Source organism: Oncorhynchus mykiss, chromosome 14 (assembly GCF_013265735.2).
Source record: "Oncorhynchus mykiss isolate Arlee chromosome 14, USDA_OmykA_1.1, whole genome shotgun sequence".
In the NCBI taxonomy this organism is placed as follows: Eukaryota; Metazoa; Chordata; class Actinopteri; order Salmoniformes; family Salmonidae; genus Oncorhynchus; species Oncorhynchus mykiss.
The window spans coordinates 10543484-10562215 of NC_048578.1; the positions used below are offsets into that span (position 1 = coordinate 10543484).

The 18732-nt window shown below is 44.8% G+C and overlaps 1 protein-coding gene across 8 annotated transcripts in view; it reads left to right on the plus strand.

Annotated features, from left to right (window-relative positions):
- LOC110488767 (discs, large homolog 3 (Drosophila)) overlaps positions 1-18732 on the plus strand; it is a 152216-nt gene that overhangs the window by 106441 nt on the left and 27043 nt on the right. For 4 of the 8 annotated variants that reach the window (XM_021561115.2, XM_021561120.2, XM_036942925.1 and 1 more), the window contains 4 exons: positions 129-273; positions 3700-3886; positions 14757-14952; positions 15663-15765. In XM_021561115.2, the coding sequence (XP_021416790.1) occupies positions 129-273; positions 3700-3886; positions 14757-14952; positions 15663-15765 (631 nt within the window). The remainder of the gene's footprint in view (positions 1-128; positions 274-3699; positions 3887-14756; positions 14953-15662; positions 15766-18732) is intronic. The other 4 variants (XM_036942927.1, XM_036942923.1, XM_021561124.2 and 1 more) reach the window with 3 other exon arrangements.

The window sequence follows — 18732 nt, forward strand, 5'->3', positions numbered from 1 at the left end:
TTATCTTAGTAGTACACAGTAACAGTAGTGTATGATTGATTTGGGTGTGGCTCAGGCAAACTAAAAGAGGTAGCTATAAGCCTCAGTGTTGTAAACTTGAGGATTTGACTGTGGTCTGTGTGCTTCAGGTGAACAACATCATCCTGCAGGACGTGCGTCACGAGGAGGCGGTTGCGGCGCTGAAGAACACCTCTGACATGGTCTACCTCAAGGTGGCCAAGCCAGGACCCGTACACCTCAACGACATGTACGCCCCTCCGGACTACTCCAGCAGTACGTATCTTCTTCTGCTAGCTACTGTATTCACCTATGGCTCAAACTAAACACCCCCTCCCCTCATACTCTCATACTGCTCACAATGCATTACAACTACAGTTGAACATTCCAGGCGATGGATGCCTCAATGGTACTGTACCAGCACACAGTTTGTTTTAATGGAAGACCACAGGAACCCTGCGATAATGACACTGGTGGTCTCTTTCCACACTCCTTATTCGCAGTTTATACCTTAAAAACCAACCCATGCATCAGTTGTTAGAAGAAGGCTCTGTTGATTAGCATTAGCTTTAGGTCAGGGGTCACCTTCTTGACTTGAAGAGCAATTTGTTTTCCACACACACAAAAAATAGTTTAGAAGGAGCTGCAGAAGAAGTTTGAGTCCTTTTCAAGCGCAATAGTGGCAATATCTGATATTCAGCACCACAGATAGCAGTCAGATCAAATTACCACGAAATCTGGCAATTCAGGGTCACCGAGCAGTGGCTGTCTAGTGAAGTTACAGGGAGAATCAAATCTTGTGAACATACGTTAAATATGCTACAGAACTAGTGTTACTTTTTTATTTAAAAACCTACAAATGAAGGACATTGTTGTTTTCCAGGGATTCATTGAAATACCCACATCAAGCCCCGCAAGATATTGAATAATGAAACACAGGTACACAAATATTATAATGCAAACAGAAGGTTTGATTGTGATAGACATTTATTATACTGATTTAACAAAAGTTTTTGTTTATTTACTTTGCTTTTATAAATGAGAAATTAGCCCATTCAGACAGACCTTGTCTGCACACTTTCAGCAACAGAAACTTAACCTTCAGAAGGTTATTTTCTGTATATTTCAAAAACAGAATAAAAGTAAGATACGGTTTTGATAATACATAAGATATGTATTGTCCTGTAGATTGTAACGTAGCATATCTAAGTTAGTCCTGATCTTTCCAAACCCATCTATTTAAAATCCTCTCACTGTTAACTGCGTTGAGACCACATGAGGGAGTAGGATGTCTTCCCTGTAACGCACAGCGTTGAGTTTGCCTGCAATGAAAACAAGCTCAGTCCGATGATGCTGTGACACACTGCCCCAGACCATGACGGACCCCCCACCACCATATTGATCCCGCTCCAGAGTACAGGACTCTGTGTAATGCTCTTTCCTTCGACGATAAACGCGGATTCGAACATCACCCCTGGTGAGACAAAACCGCAACTCGTCAGTGAAGAGCACTTTTTGCCAGTCCTGTCTGGTCCAGCGACGGTGGATTTGGGCCCATAGGCGACATTGTTGTGATGTCTGGTGAGGACCTGCCTTACAACAGGCCTACAAGCCCCAATCCAGCCTCTCTCAGCCTATTGCGGACAGTCTGGAGCACTGATAGAGGGATTGTGCGTTCCTGGTGTATCTCGGGCAGTTGTTGTTGCCATCCTGTACCTGTCCCGCAGGTGTGATGTTCGGATGTACCGATCCTGTGCAGGTGTTGTTACACGTGGTCTGCCACTGCGAGGACGATCAGCTGTCCATCCTGTCTCCCTGTAGCGCTGTCTTAGGCGTCTCACAGTACGGACATTGCAATTTCTTGCCCTGGCCACATCTGCAGTCCTCATGCCTCCTTGCAGCATGCCTAAGGCACGTTCATGCAGATGAGCAGGGATCCTGGGCATCTTTCTTTTGGTGTTTTTCAGAGTCAGTAGAAAGGCCTCTTTAGTTCATAACTGTGGCCTTAATTGCCTACCGTTTGTAAGCTGTTAGTGTCTTAACGACCATTCCACAGGTGCATGTTCATTAAACAAGATGGGAAATAGTGTTTAAACCCTTTACAATGAAGATCTGTGCAGTTATTTGGATTTTTACGAATTATCTCTGAAAGACAGGGTCCTGAAAAGGGGACGTTTCTTTTTTTGCTGAGTTTAGTTGTTTGTTTGTTGAGGAAATCTATACATAGCAATGGAGCCGTTGGTTGCCGACCCCTACTGTAGGTACACAACATTGTCCGTGTCACAGGGATGTTTATGGATTATCTCAGTGAGTGGTAGAGCTGTTTCAGTGTGCTCTCCTCGGCTTGGCTGTGCCCAGACTCCTACATGGTGCAGACACACTGCTGCCCACTGAAACACCAAGCCCAGCTCTCTCTCTCCCACTGAGTGTGGAGGCTTTCTCACATCCCACCCACTTGCTCAGGAGAACCTATGGCCTGGGGCTCCTGCCAGCCACACACATCGATTTACTGAAGAACCACACACACACACACAGAAACAAAATATCTGTACTGGAATATATGTCATTATTACAGGTATACCATATTGTACTAAACAATGTATATGTCAACCAGTGATTTATTATCAAAGGGCCTGTACAGTAGTACTGTATATGTTCATTGTTATTTTATATGTGTGGTTTCCATAACTTGAGCAAGCCCCTTATACTGACATAAAGGAATAGTTCACTATTTTACAGCATGGTGTTAGACTGTTCCTCTCCCTGAAAGTAGGCTATGAGCCAGGATAAATTGTAATCCATAGTTTGGTTTTCTTTAAACAGTCACTATAATCTTCAGCTAACTTTAGCCACCGCTAGCTAAAAATAATTGGAAGTAATGTGGGCATGTGATCCCCTGTGACCAAAATCACCTGAAATCAACTCAAATCATCTCCATATTTGGTTAGATGTTACTTACAGTTGATTTAAAAATCAGAATATATAAAATAAATATATAAAAAATACAAATAAACATGTTCACATACCCCTATCGAAAGGTTGCTGGATTGAATCCCCGAGCTGACAAGGTAAACATCTATCGTTCTGCCCCTGAACAAGGTAGTTAACCCACTGTTCCCCGGGCGAGGGGTTGGGTGAAATGCGGAAGACACATTTCAGTTGAATGCATTCAGTTGTACAACTGACTAGGTATCCCCCTTTCCCTTTCACTAAAATAGATTTTTAGCTAGCGGTGGTTATAGTTAGCTGAAGTTTGTGGCTGTTTAAAGAAATGTAACCTGGCCCATATACGACTTTCAGGGTGAGGAACCATCTAACATTATGTTGTAAACTAGTGAACTACTCCTTTAAGCCAGCTCTGAAAGTATGACCTATAGTCAGATGTTCTTCAAGGGATTTTAGAGCCATGAGTCATAAGTACTGTAGCCCCATGATGGAATGTAAATCTGGGAACTTTCTAGACTAGCTACTCAAAATCTCTGGTGTAGGACATACTGTGGTCTCACACATCTATTGTATTTCCGGTAGAGAATACCCACAGTGACTAATCTGTAGAGAGAATACTGTCTTTAATGGGCCATAGATTTTTTTAACAGGCATCGTCACATGTATGATAGTGTTATGAGTTGATCCCTCTTGGCAAGAGTGCTGCCAGGCCTCCAGTGGACCACTGTTTTAATCATTCCTCCTTTCCATCTACTGGTCTGGCCCTCCCTGCCCTCCCTCCAGCCTTCCCCACTATGGTGGATAACCACATCAGCCACAACTCAGGCATGGCCTACATGGGAGCTATGGAGCCCAAGCCCGTCTACAGCCAGCCCCCCCAGGTCACGCCCTCCAGGTACTCCCCAGACCCACGTCACATGCTGGGGGAGGAAGACTTCACCAGGTCAGTACCATTTTTTGCTTGTATTTTTCTTTATTATCTCATTGTTCTACAGCACATAAATATTTTACAGGATGATATAGCTAAGCAGTATAATTCACAAAAGGGGGAATTATATTTTACCAATAAGGCCCGGGGGGTGGTATATGGCCAATATACTATGAGCTGTTCTTATGTATGACGCAACGTGGAGTGCCTGGACACAGCCCTTAGCCGTGGTATATTGGCCATATATCACAAACCCCTGAGGTGCCTTATTGTGTGAGTGTGAGAAACTGGTTACCAACGTAATTAGAGCAGTAAAAATAAATGCTTTGCCATACCTGTGGTATGCGGTCTGATATACCATGGCTGTCAGCCAATCAGCATTCAGGGCTCAAACCACCCAGTTTATAATATTTTGTTTACCAGGTGAATGTAAGTTTTAAGAGTAGTTTTGACAATCCAGGGTTAGAGTCACTTTCTCGTGTCAAAATAGCACAGGGCCACCAGAGCGCAGTAAGAGGGCTTTTTGTTGTGAACTTTAGAATATTAATTATTTAATTTTGGTGTGGTGACCGTTGCTTTACCTGGCGTTCCCCGGTGTTGTGGCTTTCTTTGGTGATATGTATGTAGATTGATGTAGTTTAGTGGGCCTCCAACAGTGTGGCAATGTGTTTGTCTCTGGTTGACTAGCTGGGCAAGGAGGGTTCAGTTTTGTCTAAGGTGGCAATGTATAGCCCAAATACCTCAAAGAAGCCCTCTCATCCCAAAGTCCCTCTTCCTTGTTCTGTCTTACGACCTCTTGGCCAAACACTGAAACAACATTCACAGAGCTTGATTTGAGAGCTCCAGAGTCACCTTAATATCCCGAGCTATTGTGTGTGTGTGCATGTGCAATGTGGGGCAATGACTGTATGGTTCATGTGGGCGTGTGTTTATGTGTGTATCCGACTGTGTAGTTTTACAATGTTTGTGTGTAGCAGTTTCTATATATGTGCATGTATGTATGTGTATTTGTCCTGTGTATTTGTCCTGTGTAATTGTCCCGTATACTGTACATGTGTGTTCTGTGTTTGTGTCCTACTCAAGCCCCATTCACTGTGATTTCTGTACTCCCCCACCAGGCCTGAACCTATTTACAGTGTCATCCACAAACAACCTGGGGACAGCGGGGTACCCCTGGGTCTCTACAGCGGGGGGATACCCCGGGACACAGGCTACTGTTCTGGCCAAGGCCCAGTCCCCTCCTCTGGCAGGTACTAACCCAGTGGCGTCGCTTGGTCCGCTTAGCTAATCTTACTAACTAGCTACAGCCCTGTGTTGTCCTACTTTCACCCGCCTCGCCACACCTGTATCTGGGCTTGGCAGTAGACTGTGGTGCCTGGAGACAGGGGAGAAGTGGTGATAGAGGGGGATCACCATGGCAAAGGTTTGGGGACGTGGCTCCACTTTGAGACTAGAGGAGGAGGAGAGATGGCAGCAGATAGAAGAACAAAGGGATGAAGAGAAAGGGAAGTTAGGAGGGAAAAGGAGGAAAGAGTGCTCTTTGTGCTGACAGAGCTCTCTTGTAAGGGAGGGTGTCCCATCTATGTCTTGATAGAATATATTGGTCTGCGTGTAACAGTCTATACATGTCTTACCTCTCCATGTCTGCTCCTGCTTTTAATGTTGGTGGTCATACTCACAGTATACATCTATAAAAGCCTTTACAGTGCCCTGTGTCACTTTTGTAAGGTTGAAATAACCACAGTGGCTTCGATAATGATCTGCTTTGACTACCTGTCTAAGATGGATAACATCTGAAACAGCCCTCCCCCAAGTCTAGTGTGAGTGTTCCACCGGTATTGGTTTCATCCTTTATTTTGTATATCCAGAGTTAATATTTAATCGTTGTTTTTCCTACACTGGCATGCTCCATTTTGACTTCACATCTAACCTCCATTTACTTATTGCTCGTGTTTATAAACACCATTTTACATTAAGAGTAAAAAAGACTATGTGCTAATAGTGTTAAATCATCAAACTGATCATAAATATGAATTAGAAACAGAAGCATTAGTACAGTCCTGAGCTGAGAGCAGCCCTAGCTTGAGCCGGCTGACTGAGTTATACCTGCCCTTCACAGAGACACACGTCTCCACAGGACCGCTCGCTGGCACAAGCTGCTCAATTCCATCTGGCAGGAGCCGAGTCTAACCAAGGCCCGAGTCCCCAGCCAAGCCACTGTCATTGTCCTAGCTTCCCTACTGAAAACCTCTACGGCAGATATATGGACAGAATGTCTGTTAGTGTGTGTCTGGCTTGTTTATGGGTGTGTATTTAATGTAATCTACCTGTGTGTGTAGAGTTGATTCGTTTTATGTGTTGTCATATATTTGTGTTGCGTGTCCACTGTCTGTCCTACCTCCCTTATCAATCACCATGTAGTCATGGATGAATGCCTTTGTTGCTGGTTGCATGCCACTGTATTTATGATTGTGTAGAGCAGGGGTGTCAAACTCAAATACCCAGTGGGCCAAAATGTAAAACCTGAACAAAGTCACGGGCCAACATTGAACAAATTAACCTTTTAATTTAATGGACCCAAACAAGTTTTGCTTTAACATTGAATATGGAACAAGCATCGCTTATTACCATACAATATATAATTTAATAGTGGAGACATGCAAAATCGAATTTCAAATGAAAAAACACATCAATGGCATTCATTTATTAAATAAATAAAATTTAAATAAAAATTGTATGCCTCTTTTCTATTTGCAGCCTTCTGATTTAAATACCAAAATAAACTTTTTCCACTGGCTAATAATTTTACAAATAAAATTATAATAAATCAATCAACCATTCAAGCCCATGCCTTGTAGCAAGAAAAAGTGCATAAAGAAAACGTTAATTATTGCACACTGGTCTAATCTGATGTGCCCAAGCCAGATACCTGCCATCTCTTCTTGGATGCTAGTTCATCAATGTCTGGGCTCAAGCTCTGAGCTGAAGAAATCCTCAGTATCAATCGAAGATGTTCATCAGTCAGACGTCTCCTGTGAGTTGTTTTGGTCATCTTCATCGAGGAGAAAAGTTGCTCGCATAGATAAGTGCTGCCGAACATGGAGAGCATCTGAGCAGCTTGGGTGCGGAGCTGAGGCATTGTGTCAGGGATGAACCGTGGAAACTGTGCGGCGCCCACAGCATCATACTTTGACTTCAGCGTGTCGTTGCACTGGAGTTCAATCAACTCCATTTGGATGTTGGTTGGTGCATTTTCCACATCAACTGCGAAGGGATTACTAAGCAGTTCAAACTTGCATTTCTGGGCATCGAAGTCGGCAAATCGCCGGCTAAACTCAGCGGCGAGTTTTTCAGCAAACTGTGCGCATGGGAACATGGCGGTAGAGATCTGCGCTTTTATGGATTGGCAGCAGGGAAAATGGCAAGGGTTTCCTTGCAGCATCTGATTCTCCCACAGGCACAGTTTAGTTTTGAAGGCCCTCACTGCAGCGTACATGTCTGTGATGATGCGCCCCCGCCCCTGAAGCTGCAGGTTCAGCGCATCGAGATGGCTCGAGATGTCACAGAGAAAGGCCAGCTCACACAGGAACTTTTGCTCCCGGAGCTCTGCTGTATCCTTCCCTTTGGTTTCCAGGAATTGACATATTTCCTCACGCAGCTCGAAACATCTGTTCAGTACTTTTCCTCTGCTTAGCCATCTCACCTCTGTGTGATACGGCACGTCTGCGTATTCCGAACCACACTCCTCCAGAAAAGATTTAAACTGGCGGTGATTTAGACCTTTGGCTCTTATAAAGTTAACTACCTGTGTTACTGTGGTCATAACATGTTCCATCTTTAGGGCTTTGGCACACAGTGCTTCCTGATGTATGATGCAGTGGTAAACAGTTAGCTCACCTGCACAGTTCTCTTCCCGCATCTTCTCCCGAACCATGCCCACCAGTCCACTCTTTTTACCGCACATCGCTGGCGCACCATCTGTCGTTAATCCAACGAGTTTATCCCACGGCAGCTTTATTTCAGTTACACATTTGGAAACCTCCTCAAAGATTTCCTTTCCTGTGGTTGTGCCATGCATTGATTTTAATCCTAATAGCTCCTCCGTAACACACAGATTTGAGTCCACTCCACGGATGAAGACTGACAGCTGAGCAGTATCAGATGCGTCGCAGCTCTCATCCACAGCGAGGGAGAACGCAACAAAATCTTTTCCCTTTTCCATCAGCTGGTCATACAGATTGGTGGCAAGATCACATGTGCGATCAGCTACTGTGTTCCTGCTCAGGCTCACGTTTGAAAATGCTTGTTTTTTCTCTGGGCATACGAGGTCACAAACCTTCATCATGCACTTTTTCATGAACTCTCCCTCATTAAAGGGCCGGGCTGATTTTGCGATCTCTGCTGCCACTATATAACTAGCCTTTACAGCAGCCTCGCTTTGTGATGTGGCTTTTTTAAACATATTCTGTTGTGAAACCAAACTTCTTTTCATCTCCTCTACTTTCTGGCTCCTTTGAGTCATGTCCAGGTCCTTGTATTTGTCATGGTGTTTCGTTTCATAGTGTCGTCTAATGTTGTACTCCTTACTTACAGCCACGTTGACTCCACAAACAAGACAAACAGGTTTGTCTTTTACATATGTAAACAGATATTCTGCCTCCCACTTGTCCAGAAAGCTCCTGTTTTCTGCCTTTTTTTTCGCCATTTTTGGGAAGGGTTAGCTCGCTGACAGTTGTAGCGTCTATGTTGCTATGACTACTGTCACAGAGGAGAGAGCGTTTCTGGGTCCTGTCCTGATTGGCGCGCGAAAACAGCAGAGCATTATGGGATTCGTAGTATTAGTGGTGAATGCGCTGTATAATACCGGCGGGCCAGCTCTAGTAGTAATTTGGTATTGTCTCGCGGGCCAAATATAATTACCCCGCGGGCCAAATTTGGCCCACGGGCCAGAGTTTGACACCCATGGTGTAGAGTATGTGTGTCTAATCTATGTCAGTGTGCATGGATGCCTGTGTTTGTGTGTGTGTGTGTACAGAACATGCCACCGGTGCCTGTGTGTATGTGCCAGTGTGTGTGCATACAGTATATGCTTGCATGCAGGTGTGTGTGTAGACAGACTGAGGGGGTAAAGTGAACAGATAATATTGGGAGGAGGTGTAACTGGAGGCTGTCATCACACACACACACACACACACACACACACACACGCACGCACGTGCAGCACAGGAATGTTTTGCCTGCTGCTGTCCTTATGTAAATATAAACACTGGGCTGTGGTTTTACCATAAATGTATTGGGAAGTGAGAGGCTTATCCTGCACGGGGCAGCAAATGAGGAGTGCCGGACATTCCTGCAGCTGTCGTGATTCATCTACACTCTGGGAAAACCAGGCCATGCACCCAGGTCCACCTCCCCCCTCCTCAAAGGCAGCCCACGCTGCCAACATTAATCACATACACTGATCTACTCAGACATTTCCTCATAATGTGCTGACGCATAGACACACACACACACACATTAATGTTGGCTCCCTCACGTTGCAATATAACTCATACACACACACATAAAGACACTTGTTGGTATACATTACATGCATACCCACCCAAACAACACACACATCAACACACATGCCCCTGGTCTACAAACACACACATGCCCCTGCTCTGTCTTCCAGGGTCTATACAGTATGGCAAGTCTGCTTCAAACCTAAACAGAGAGACGTTGTCACGGATTACATCATCCCAACAGACTTCCAGTCCAGTCAGACTAGATCAACGTCTAGATGCATCAGATTCCCTGCTGTCGGATAGGAGAGAGACCTCCCTGCAGCCCAGGAGGATTTGCATAGGATTTTATTCTCATGGTTTTTATTGGAAGATGATTATTCTAGTGTAAAGCGAGGGCTTCCCGAGGAGTGGAGCTAGACTCAGTCAGAGAAAGAGGACCTGAATCGTCTGCCCTGTGTCCATCTGCGACACCATGCGTCCCCCTCAGTGGTGCTGCCATCATCTCAGACACATTCACCTCTCCATCTGACACTACGACCTCCTCTCTGCATGGTGGAGGATATTCTGGAGACGGAGAATCTACGACACCATTCTGTCCTGAAACAACAAACCCTAGATGAGGAGGGATACATACCATGCTATGTGAAGTAGAGACCATTCTAAACAGCGGCCCAATCACCACGGTAACCAATGACCCCCTGGATCTAGAAGCCCTCATCCCAAATCAGATGTTATTGTTAAAGTCGAAGCCTGACCTACCCCCTGCAACTTTTCAAAACAACTACCTGTACATCAGACGGCGTTGGAAGCAAGTCCAGTACATGGCCGACACATATTTTGGAAGAGATGGACACAGGAGTACCTGCCAGTACCTGCAACAAAGTGAAACGCAGCTTTAGTGAAGGAGATGTGGTTCTGGTCATGGACCCCACTGCACCACGTAGTGCATGGATACTCGGAAAGGTTATTGAGACCAAGCCTGATTCCAAGGGGTTAGTAGGTGCAGTACGCTTGAAAACAGGAACCAACATTATAGAAATGTTGGTTCTTTTTTTAACCTTTATTTAACTAGGCAAGTCAGTTAAGAACAAATTCTTATTTACAATGACGACCTAAACCGGCCAAACCCAGATGACACTGGGCCAATTGTGCGCCACCCTATGGGACTCCCAATCGCAGCCGGTTGTGATACAGCCTAGATGGAAAGCGCATTCAAGTTCAGTAAAGGATTGAATCACTCTGTGTGACTGTGTTCGTCGACAGACTGTCTCCACCTCCTCAAAAGTCTCTCTAAAACCCTCTCATTATTTATTTATCTCTCTCGATTTCACATTAAATACAATTGGGACTTGTGTGTAGGAGCCAAATAGGTCATTTTGTATATTTGCATGTTTTCAATTCATGATGCATGTCTGTTGTATGTGTGTTTGCCATTAATCCCCTGTCAAGTGTGTGTGTACCCCCTCTACTGGCCAATGGAGAGTACAGTTAAAAGGCATACATTCTACAAGGCCTACTGGGAGTGACTGGAATGGCAGCACACAGTCTTTTGACCATACCAGACCATGTGTACCATGCTGTTTGTTTCTTTATTTTAATGATCAGAATTAGTTTTGGTAGAATTGTGTACACTTTTGTACCCATGTATTATTATTTTTCAACTTGAATCAAACTCTGGACATTGGATTTGTCTGCGTCAAGACTAACATTTCACCACTCTCCATTGTGGCTAAATGACTAGAATGGAAATTGTATTGGGACAATTTTATTGGACAATTTAGCCACTACAGGAACCATATGCAGATCTTAGTATACAGTATGTCACTTTTGTTTTTATAGGCTGTGTGACGTTTTATTTATCCAGGTTAATCTCGTTGAGAAAATATATTTTTCAAGTGAGACCTAACGACGAGAATGGTGTTTGTTTTTGAGTGTGCGTCTTTGCTGACCAATACCACAACCTGAACTGTTTAGATGGGCGCTATCAGAGAGTAAAGAATGCTATTGGCCAGGACTGTTTGCCCAGAGACTAGATACTGTAAACACAACAGGAATCTACAGAGCAGTGCAGCAGGTGAGCTAATCAATAACTTGGTGTTGTTCTTCCATTGTGAATGCGCTCAACCTTTGACTGGTAAGCTTTGAGAGCATCACAGGGATATATACACATTAGCAGCAAGCCCTTCTATGGCCCTTCTATGGCCACTGGAAACCATTCATAGACGGGGGAAAGATTAGAACAGGGTAATCATAGTTCAGGATCAGTTGAACGCCTGAGTTAGTCTAAACTGTTAATCATTCATTGCGCCTGGTTTATTCTTAGCCGCTCTGAGGCTTGAAATATCTTGAACCGTCTGTCGCCTTTTCCATGTCAAATTAGAATGAAATAATAGGTCTAGGAGGAGAGAGGCAGTGGCGGTAGAATCCACTGGAGAATGTGAAGGTGAAAACTAGAAGGACAAGAGAGCAGTCTTTCTTTCATCTATATATACCAGCCCTGCATACTTTGGGCTTGTGAGCCTGCTACAGAGAGAGAAAGAAAGGGAGCTAATGTTTAACACTGAGACTTGGTCTGTCTGTCTGCCTATGTTTGTGGAAAATGTTGGTCCGCAGTGTCCACCATTAATCAGCCAAGCAGAACCAATTACTGGGCTGAGGCGAGGGAGAGCCAGAGCAGAGTGCTGGGGCAGCGCGACCCGCTAAACCCCACATCTCCATTCAGAGCATTAGGACTGGGCTGCCTCAGCCTCTGCCAAAACACTGAGGGGAGGGGGATGGCTGGTTACAGAGAGGGAGAGGCAAAGCGAGAGAGGGAGAGAGAGAGAAAACAAGAGCTACAGCGAGTGGGAGAGAGAGAATAAGATAGACAGGCCCATAGAGGCATGGAGAGAGGAGAGAGACAGGCATAGAGAGTAAAGGTTTTATAGCACCATAACGGTTTACATTCCTGGCGTGGATGAAAAAACAGGGGAAGGGGAGTCAGGTCCCAGAATTGCCTAAGCATTTTTTTCCTGATTTTAGGATTCCATACATGTGCTGGCACAAAACACACACACACATTTACTTGAGAGCATCAGCACTCAAATAACTCAAACAGCATGTAGTCTGAAGGTCTTCCCATCAACATCCCACTCCCGCCGCCTTTTGCTGTGATACACAGCCCTCTGAGCCACACAAGGGAAGCCTGGGCAACAAAATGAGGAAGCTTGGAACGGGGGAACCTACCCTGGCTGTATCCTGTAGGATGTGGTTCTGTTCTGTAGAGATGGCTCTGGTCTAGTCTGTGTGGGTGGGTGAGGTTTAAGTCTTGTCCTGTTGCTGATGAGGAGTAGAATGTAACAGCCAACAAAGTGGAGCTGTATCTCATCACACAACATCCTGAGATTACGTCTGTACACAGCGAGCCTCAACCAGAGCTCCTCTCACAAGCAGGGCAAAGATAGAGAGTGGGGTTAGGGGGCTTTGAGACGTTGCTTGGAGTTGACGTAATAATGTACCACAGTCAATAGCCACCATGTTTGCAGTGAACATCTCATCCTCCATGTCATTTGTGAGAGCTCACCCCAAGCGGCTGAGGAAGTGACTGTCATTCAGGAGCAAACACAGGATCCTCAGGTAACCATGGTGATGCATGTGTCTGAGTTGGAATGGTCCAATACTGTCTGGTCCGATGTGCGGGGTACAACGATCTTCTTGTGTTGCTGCATGCGGTTATTTTTAAGATGATCTCTCTCGTGTGCTACTCACGTTTGTTACTCCGTTGTGTATGTATGGGTGATATTGTTTTTCAAAAAAGTATTCATCCTTCAGAAATATATATAGAAAGGAGCCTCTGCAAGGCAGAATTGTACATGGATGACAGGGAAAAAAAAGGAGAGTGTGTATGTGTGTGGTCAGTATGGGCTTATTACATCTATGTGACTCATCCTCCCATGTGGGAACAAACCTAATGCAGTAATTGCAAAAAAGACTTGCCTACTATAGTTCCTGACTTTCACTGCCAAACAGGCTTTATTCACATGCTCTAATTTGAGACTATGGGCATGAATCTTAAATGTATAGACTCTCAATTGAGGAAATGTATAATTTAAGGGTATTGTAACAGTCCAGGATGTACTGATATGGGTTTTAGATCATGAGATATTTATGTAAGTACCATCCAATCATTGCTCTTCAGTCAAAGTGCCTTTCATTTATGGTATTAAACCTTTGTGAAACCATATAAAAACATACCATGCCTCTTCACATGTTATACTAGAACAATCAGGGTTGTTTTCAGTTTCACCTGAAACTAACGCTAGGAAAGTATGTATGCATTTGCTCCCATTGATGTAAAAAGGGTCTCTACAGCAACTTGGAGCACAGCCATTAGGGATTGAGTAGGAATTGTTATTGTGGACTGCAGGCTGAGTACTAGAGCGAAGACCACTAATGGGAACCATGTGGAGAGTTTTGTTGAGATGGGCTCTGTGTGTGTGTGTGTGTGTGTGTGTGTGTGTGTGTGTGTGTGTGTGTGTGTGTGTGTGTGTGTGTGTGTGTGTGTGTGTGTGTGTGTGTGTGTGTGTGTGTGTGTGTCAGCTTCTAGGGCATCTGCGGTGTGTCTTTGCCTTACAGTCTGAGGCATGTTCTCAGAAGTCTTTTGATGGTCCCTAGCAGTGGTTTGGCCTCTCCAGGATCCTCAGTCCAACACAGTCTGGAATTCAGCCTGCCTGATGATGACTCACAGCGGCTAAAGCTAAAACAGAGCTGCAGCAGGGGCAGTCAAGTGTGGGGCTGCTGCTCGGTGTGTGTGTGTGTGTGTGTTTCAGGGGGCAAATTGTTCATCCAAAGACGGCATGTCTTGGTGGGCCCTGTTGCACCAAAGCATTGTTCGAGATGAAGTCGAATCATAATCATGTTCTTCCTATAGGCCTATTACCAGTGTAGTTCAGCATATTTGAAAGTGCTGTCTGTATTTAATTTCCTTTTTCTCCGTTCCATTCGTGGAAAGGATGTTTATTACTCATTTGAATGCTGGGATTGTTTCCCCTGCAAAAGCATATGAAAGTGTTCACTTTCAAAAATGTATAGAAAGTGCTACTCTTCAGGCTCCACTGCCGCATATTCCAAGGATTGTATACTTACTGCAAAATGAGAGATGTATGTGTCACCTTTTCCAGAATACAAGAGAGTCCCATGTATGAACAAATGTTGGTGTGGGCTGTTACCTAAACTGCCTCTGTCTCCCCTTTGTCTTTTTGTCTTTCATCCCTTTTTCCTCTCTCTCTCTCCTCCCTCTTTTGCTCTTCGTCTCTTTCTCAACTTCTCTCTCTCCCATTTTCTCTCCTTATCTCCATTCTCACACTCTGTCTGTCTCCGTCTCTTTCCTGTGCTCCCAGTCCCGCCCTGCGCCCTGACGCTGTCGCTCTGTTTGGCAGGGAGCCGCGGAAGGTGCTGCTTCACAAGGGCTCCACAGGGCTGGGCTTCAACATCGTGGGCGGCGAGGATGGAGAGGGCATCTTTGTCTCATTCATCCTGGCTGGAGGACCAGCAGACCTGAGCGGGGAGCTGAGGAGGGGAGACCGCATCCTCTCGGTCAGTGGCTTATCGGTCCTCGCAACGAACCAACCAGCCAGCTAACCTGTGGCAGGCAGGGCTTACACATCTGAGATATTTGCTTAAAACATACTTACAGCAAGTTGCAAAGCTTCTACAGTAGTTAGTGCTTTGTCATAATGACATATATAGCTACAGCTGTAGATGGTTTAGCACTGAAGATTTACCATCAAAGACTTGCCTTTACAAATAGACAATTTTAGCAATGTAGAGAGGAGTAGACCCAAAGGGGTAACAAGATAAAGATGATACCTTGGGCAGCATTGAGTCAAAGTAATCAAAAGAGACAGCATTGGACCATCTTCCAGTCAAGTTCACAGCTCTCATATAAATCAATAATCTCTTATAGCTAACGCAAGGCCCCCCATGATGACAGATGGGTACCTTTCTGGAGGGCACATCTGCTCAATGGCCCTACTGGAATTGTGAACCAGGCATTTTCTCTAGTCAGAATCATCTTAATCATGCCAAGGTCATTCTTCCACTGATTGAAAACAAATCATCAAGCTGGTGATCCAAGAAAGAAAGGAATGATAGGCTGAGGCTCTCCTCCACATCCTTATGTCAAAGCCAGGTAGTCCCATTCCCTTGTAGGCTAAATATCTCTGTGAGGAACAGTGCTGGTTTGTCCATTGACCTGGTAATGAAGGCTCCATGGCTGAGGTCCTGCCCTGTGCTGTGTGTCTCAGGTGAACGGGGTGAACCTGCGGAACGCCACACATGAGCAGGCAGCTGCAGCGCTGAAGCGGGCCGGCCAGACAGTCACCATCATTGCCCAGTACCGACCAGAAGGTAGGAGTTTCTCTCTCTCTCACTCACACACACACCAAAAACCACAAAAACCTTGGCCGAGCCAGTCACACGCGCCATCGTGCACATGTTGATTTTGTCTGTGGACATGTCGAAACACACATGAAACATTCATGGACATTTAGATAGCTTGTGTTGCTAGTTAATTTGGCCTGGGAGATAAACATTGGGTTGTTATTTCACCTGAAATTCATATAGTATTTTTTTTTTTTTGCTGGATCTTTGGTGAATTTTGACCGGTAGTCATACAAAATCATATGTTTTGATGATTTGATGTTTGATGTTTCTACTTTGATGATTAATCCACAGATAAAATGGGAAACCTAGTTATCTTTGATTAATCTCTCCTCGCTTCATCTTTCAATCACCCACGTGGGTTAGTATGCTCGTGAAAACCAATGAGTAGATGGCTTCCAGGTTAAGCGGGCGGGTGTTAAGAAGCGTGGTTTGGCAGGTCATGTTTCGGAGGACGCATAACTCGACCTTCGCCTCCAGAGCCCGTTGGGGAGTTGCAGCATTGAGACAAGATTGAAATTGGGTTAAAAAAAAGAGGTAAAACACCAAAAATCAAAAATCAGGCTGTTGATTGTGGCTTGTAGAATGTTGTCCCACTCTTCAATGGCTGTGCGAAGTTGCTGGATATTGGTGGGAAATGGAACACGCTGTTGCACACGTCGATCCAGAGCATCCCAAACATTGTGGCATGTTTGGGGAGTATGCAGGCCATGGAAGAACTGGGCCATTTTCAGCTTCTAGGAATTGTGCATAGATCCTTGCAACATGGGGCCATGCATTAACATGCTGAAACATGAGGTGATGGGGATGGATGGATGGCACGATAATGGGCCTCAGGATCTCATAACGGTATCTCTTTGCATTCAAATTGCCATCGATAAAATGCAAATGTGTTTGTTGTCCGCAGCTTATGCCTGCCCATACCATAACCCCAATACCACGGGGCACTCTGTTCACAACGTTGACATCAGCAAACCGCTCGTCCACACGACGCCATACACGTCGTCTGAAATCTGCCCGATACAGTTGAAACTGGGATTCATCCATGAAGAGCACACTTCTCCAGTGTGCCAGTGGCCATCGAAAGTGAGAATTTTCCCACTGAAGTTGGTTACGACTCCTAACTGCAGTCAGGTAAAGACCCTGGTGAGGATGCAGATGGGCTTCCCTGAGACAGTTTGACAGTTTGTGCAGAAATTCTTCGGTTGTGCAAACCCACAGTTTCATCAACTGTCCGGGTGGCTGGTCTCAGACGATTCCGCAGTTGAATAAGCCCGGATGTGGAGGTCCTGGCGTGGTTACACGTGGTCTGCGGTTGTCTGGTCGGTTGGACATACTGCCAAATTTGCTACAACAATGTTGGAGGTGGCTTATGGTAGAAAAATTAACATTCAATTCTCTGGCAACATCTCTGGTGGACATTCCTGCTGTCAGAATGCCAATTGCACGCTCCCTCAAAATTTGAGACATCTGTGGCATTGTGTTGTGCGACAAAACATTTTAAAGTGGCCTTTTATTGTCCCAAGCACAAGGTGAACCTGTGTGTTAATCATGCTGTTTAATCAGCTTCTTGATATGCTACACCTGTCAGGTGGATGGATTATTTTGCCAAAGCAGAAATGCTCCTGAACAGGGATGTAAAGAAATGTGTGCACAAAATTTCAGAGAAATAAGCTTTTTGTGTATATGGAAAATTTCTGGAATCTTTTATTTCAGCTCATGAAACATGGGACCAACAATTTACATGTTGCGTTTAAATTTTTGTTAAGTATATGTGTACATTTATTTTTCATCACTTGCGCACACAACGTGTCTGGTCTAGTCAGGGTGTAACCCACATACTTTACATTTTAGTCGCTGTCATCCAAAGCAACCTCAAGTCAGTTTATGTGCAGTAGGGGGCTGCTGAGCAACTGCACAAACAGCTCATTCTTGCTTCTACTTTCAAAGTCATCTTGATCTTTATGTTGTGGAACAGATGTGCTGAATAATCATCTTGGTCTTACTGAAGACTGAGTTACATGAGGGGCATACAGGTGGTCTAGTTAAGCAAACCAGCGCTTACAGTATTTGTATTTCTTACTTTAAAGTGTAGATCTACTAATATAAATATATACTCAACAGAAATATAAATGCAACATGCTACAATTTCAAATATTTTACTGAGTTAATGTAAGGAAATTAGTCAATTGACATAAATGAATGATGCCCTAATTTATGGATTTCACGACTGGGAATACAGATACTGTATGCGTCTGTTGGTCACAGGTAGGGGTGTGGATCAGAGAAGCAGTTAGTATCTGGTGTGACCACTATTTTCTTCATGCAGCGGGACACATCTCCTTTGCATAGTTGATCAGGCTGTTGATTGGAGCCTGTGGAATGCTGTCCAACTTCTCTTCAATGTCTGTGCGAAGTTTCTGGATGTTGGCGGGAACTGGAACATGTTGTCGTACACATCAATCCAGAGCATTCCAGACATACTCAATGGGTGACATGTCTGGTGAGTATGCAGGCCATGGAAGAACTGGGACATTTTCAGCTTCCAGGAATTGTGTACAGATCCTTGTGACATGGGGCCATGCATTATCACGCTGAAACATTAGGCGATGGCGGCAGATGAATGGCACGACAATGGGCCTCAGGGTTTCGTCACGGTATCGCTGTGCATTCAAATTGCCATCGATAAAATGCAGTTGTGTTTGTTGTCCGTAGCTTCTGCCTGCCTATACCATAACCCCACTGTCACCATGGGACAGTGTCCCCAATGTTGACATCAGCAAACCGCTCGCCCACAGGACGCCATACACGTGGTCTGCGGTTGTGAGGCCTGTTGGACGTACTGCCAAATAATCTAAAATTACTTTGGAGGCGGTTTATGGTAGAGAAATTAACGTTCAATTCTCTGGCAACAACTTTGGTGAAAAAATAAAA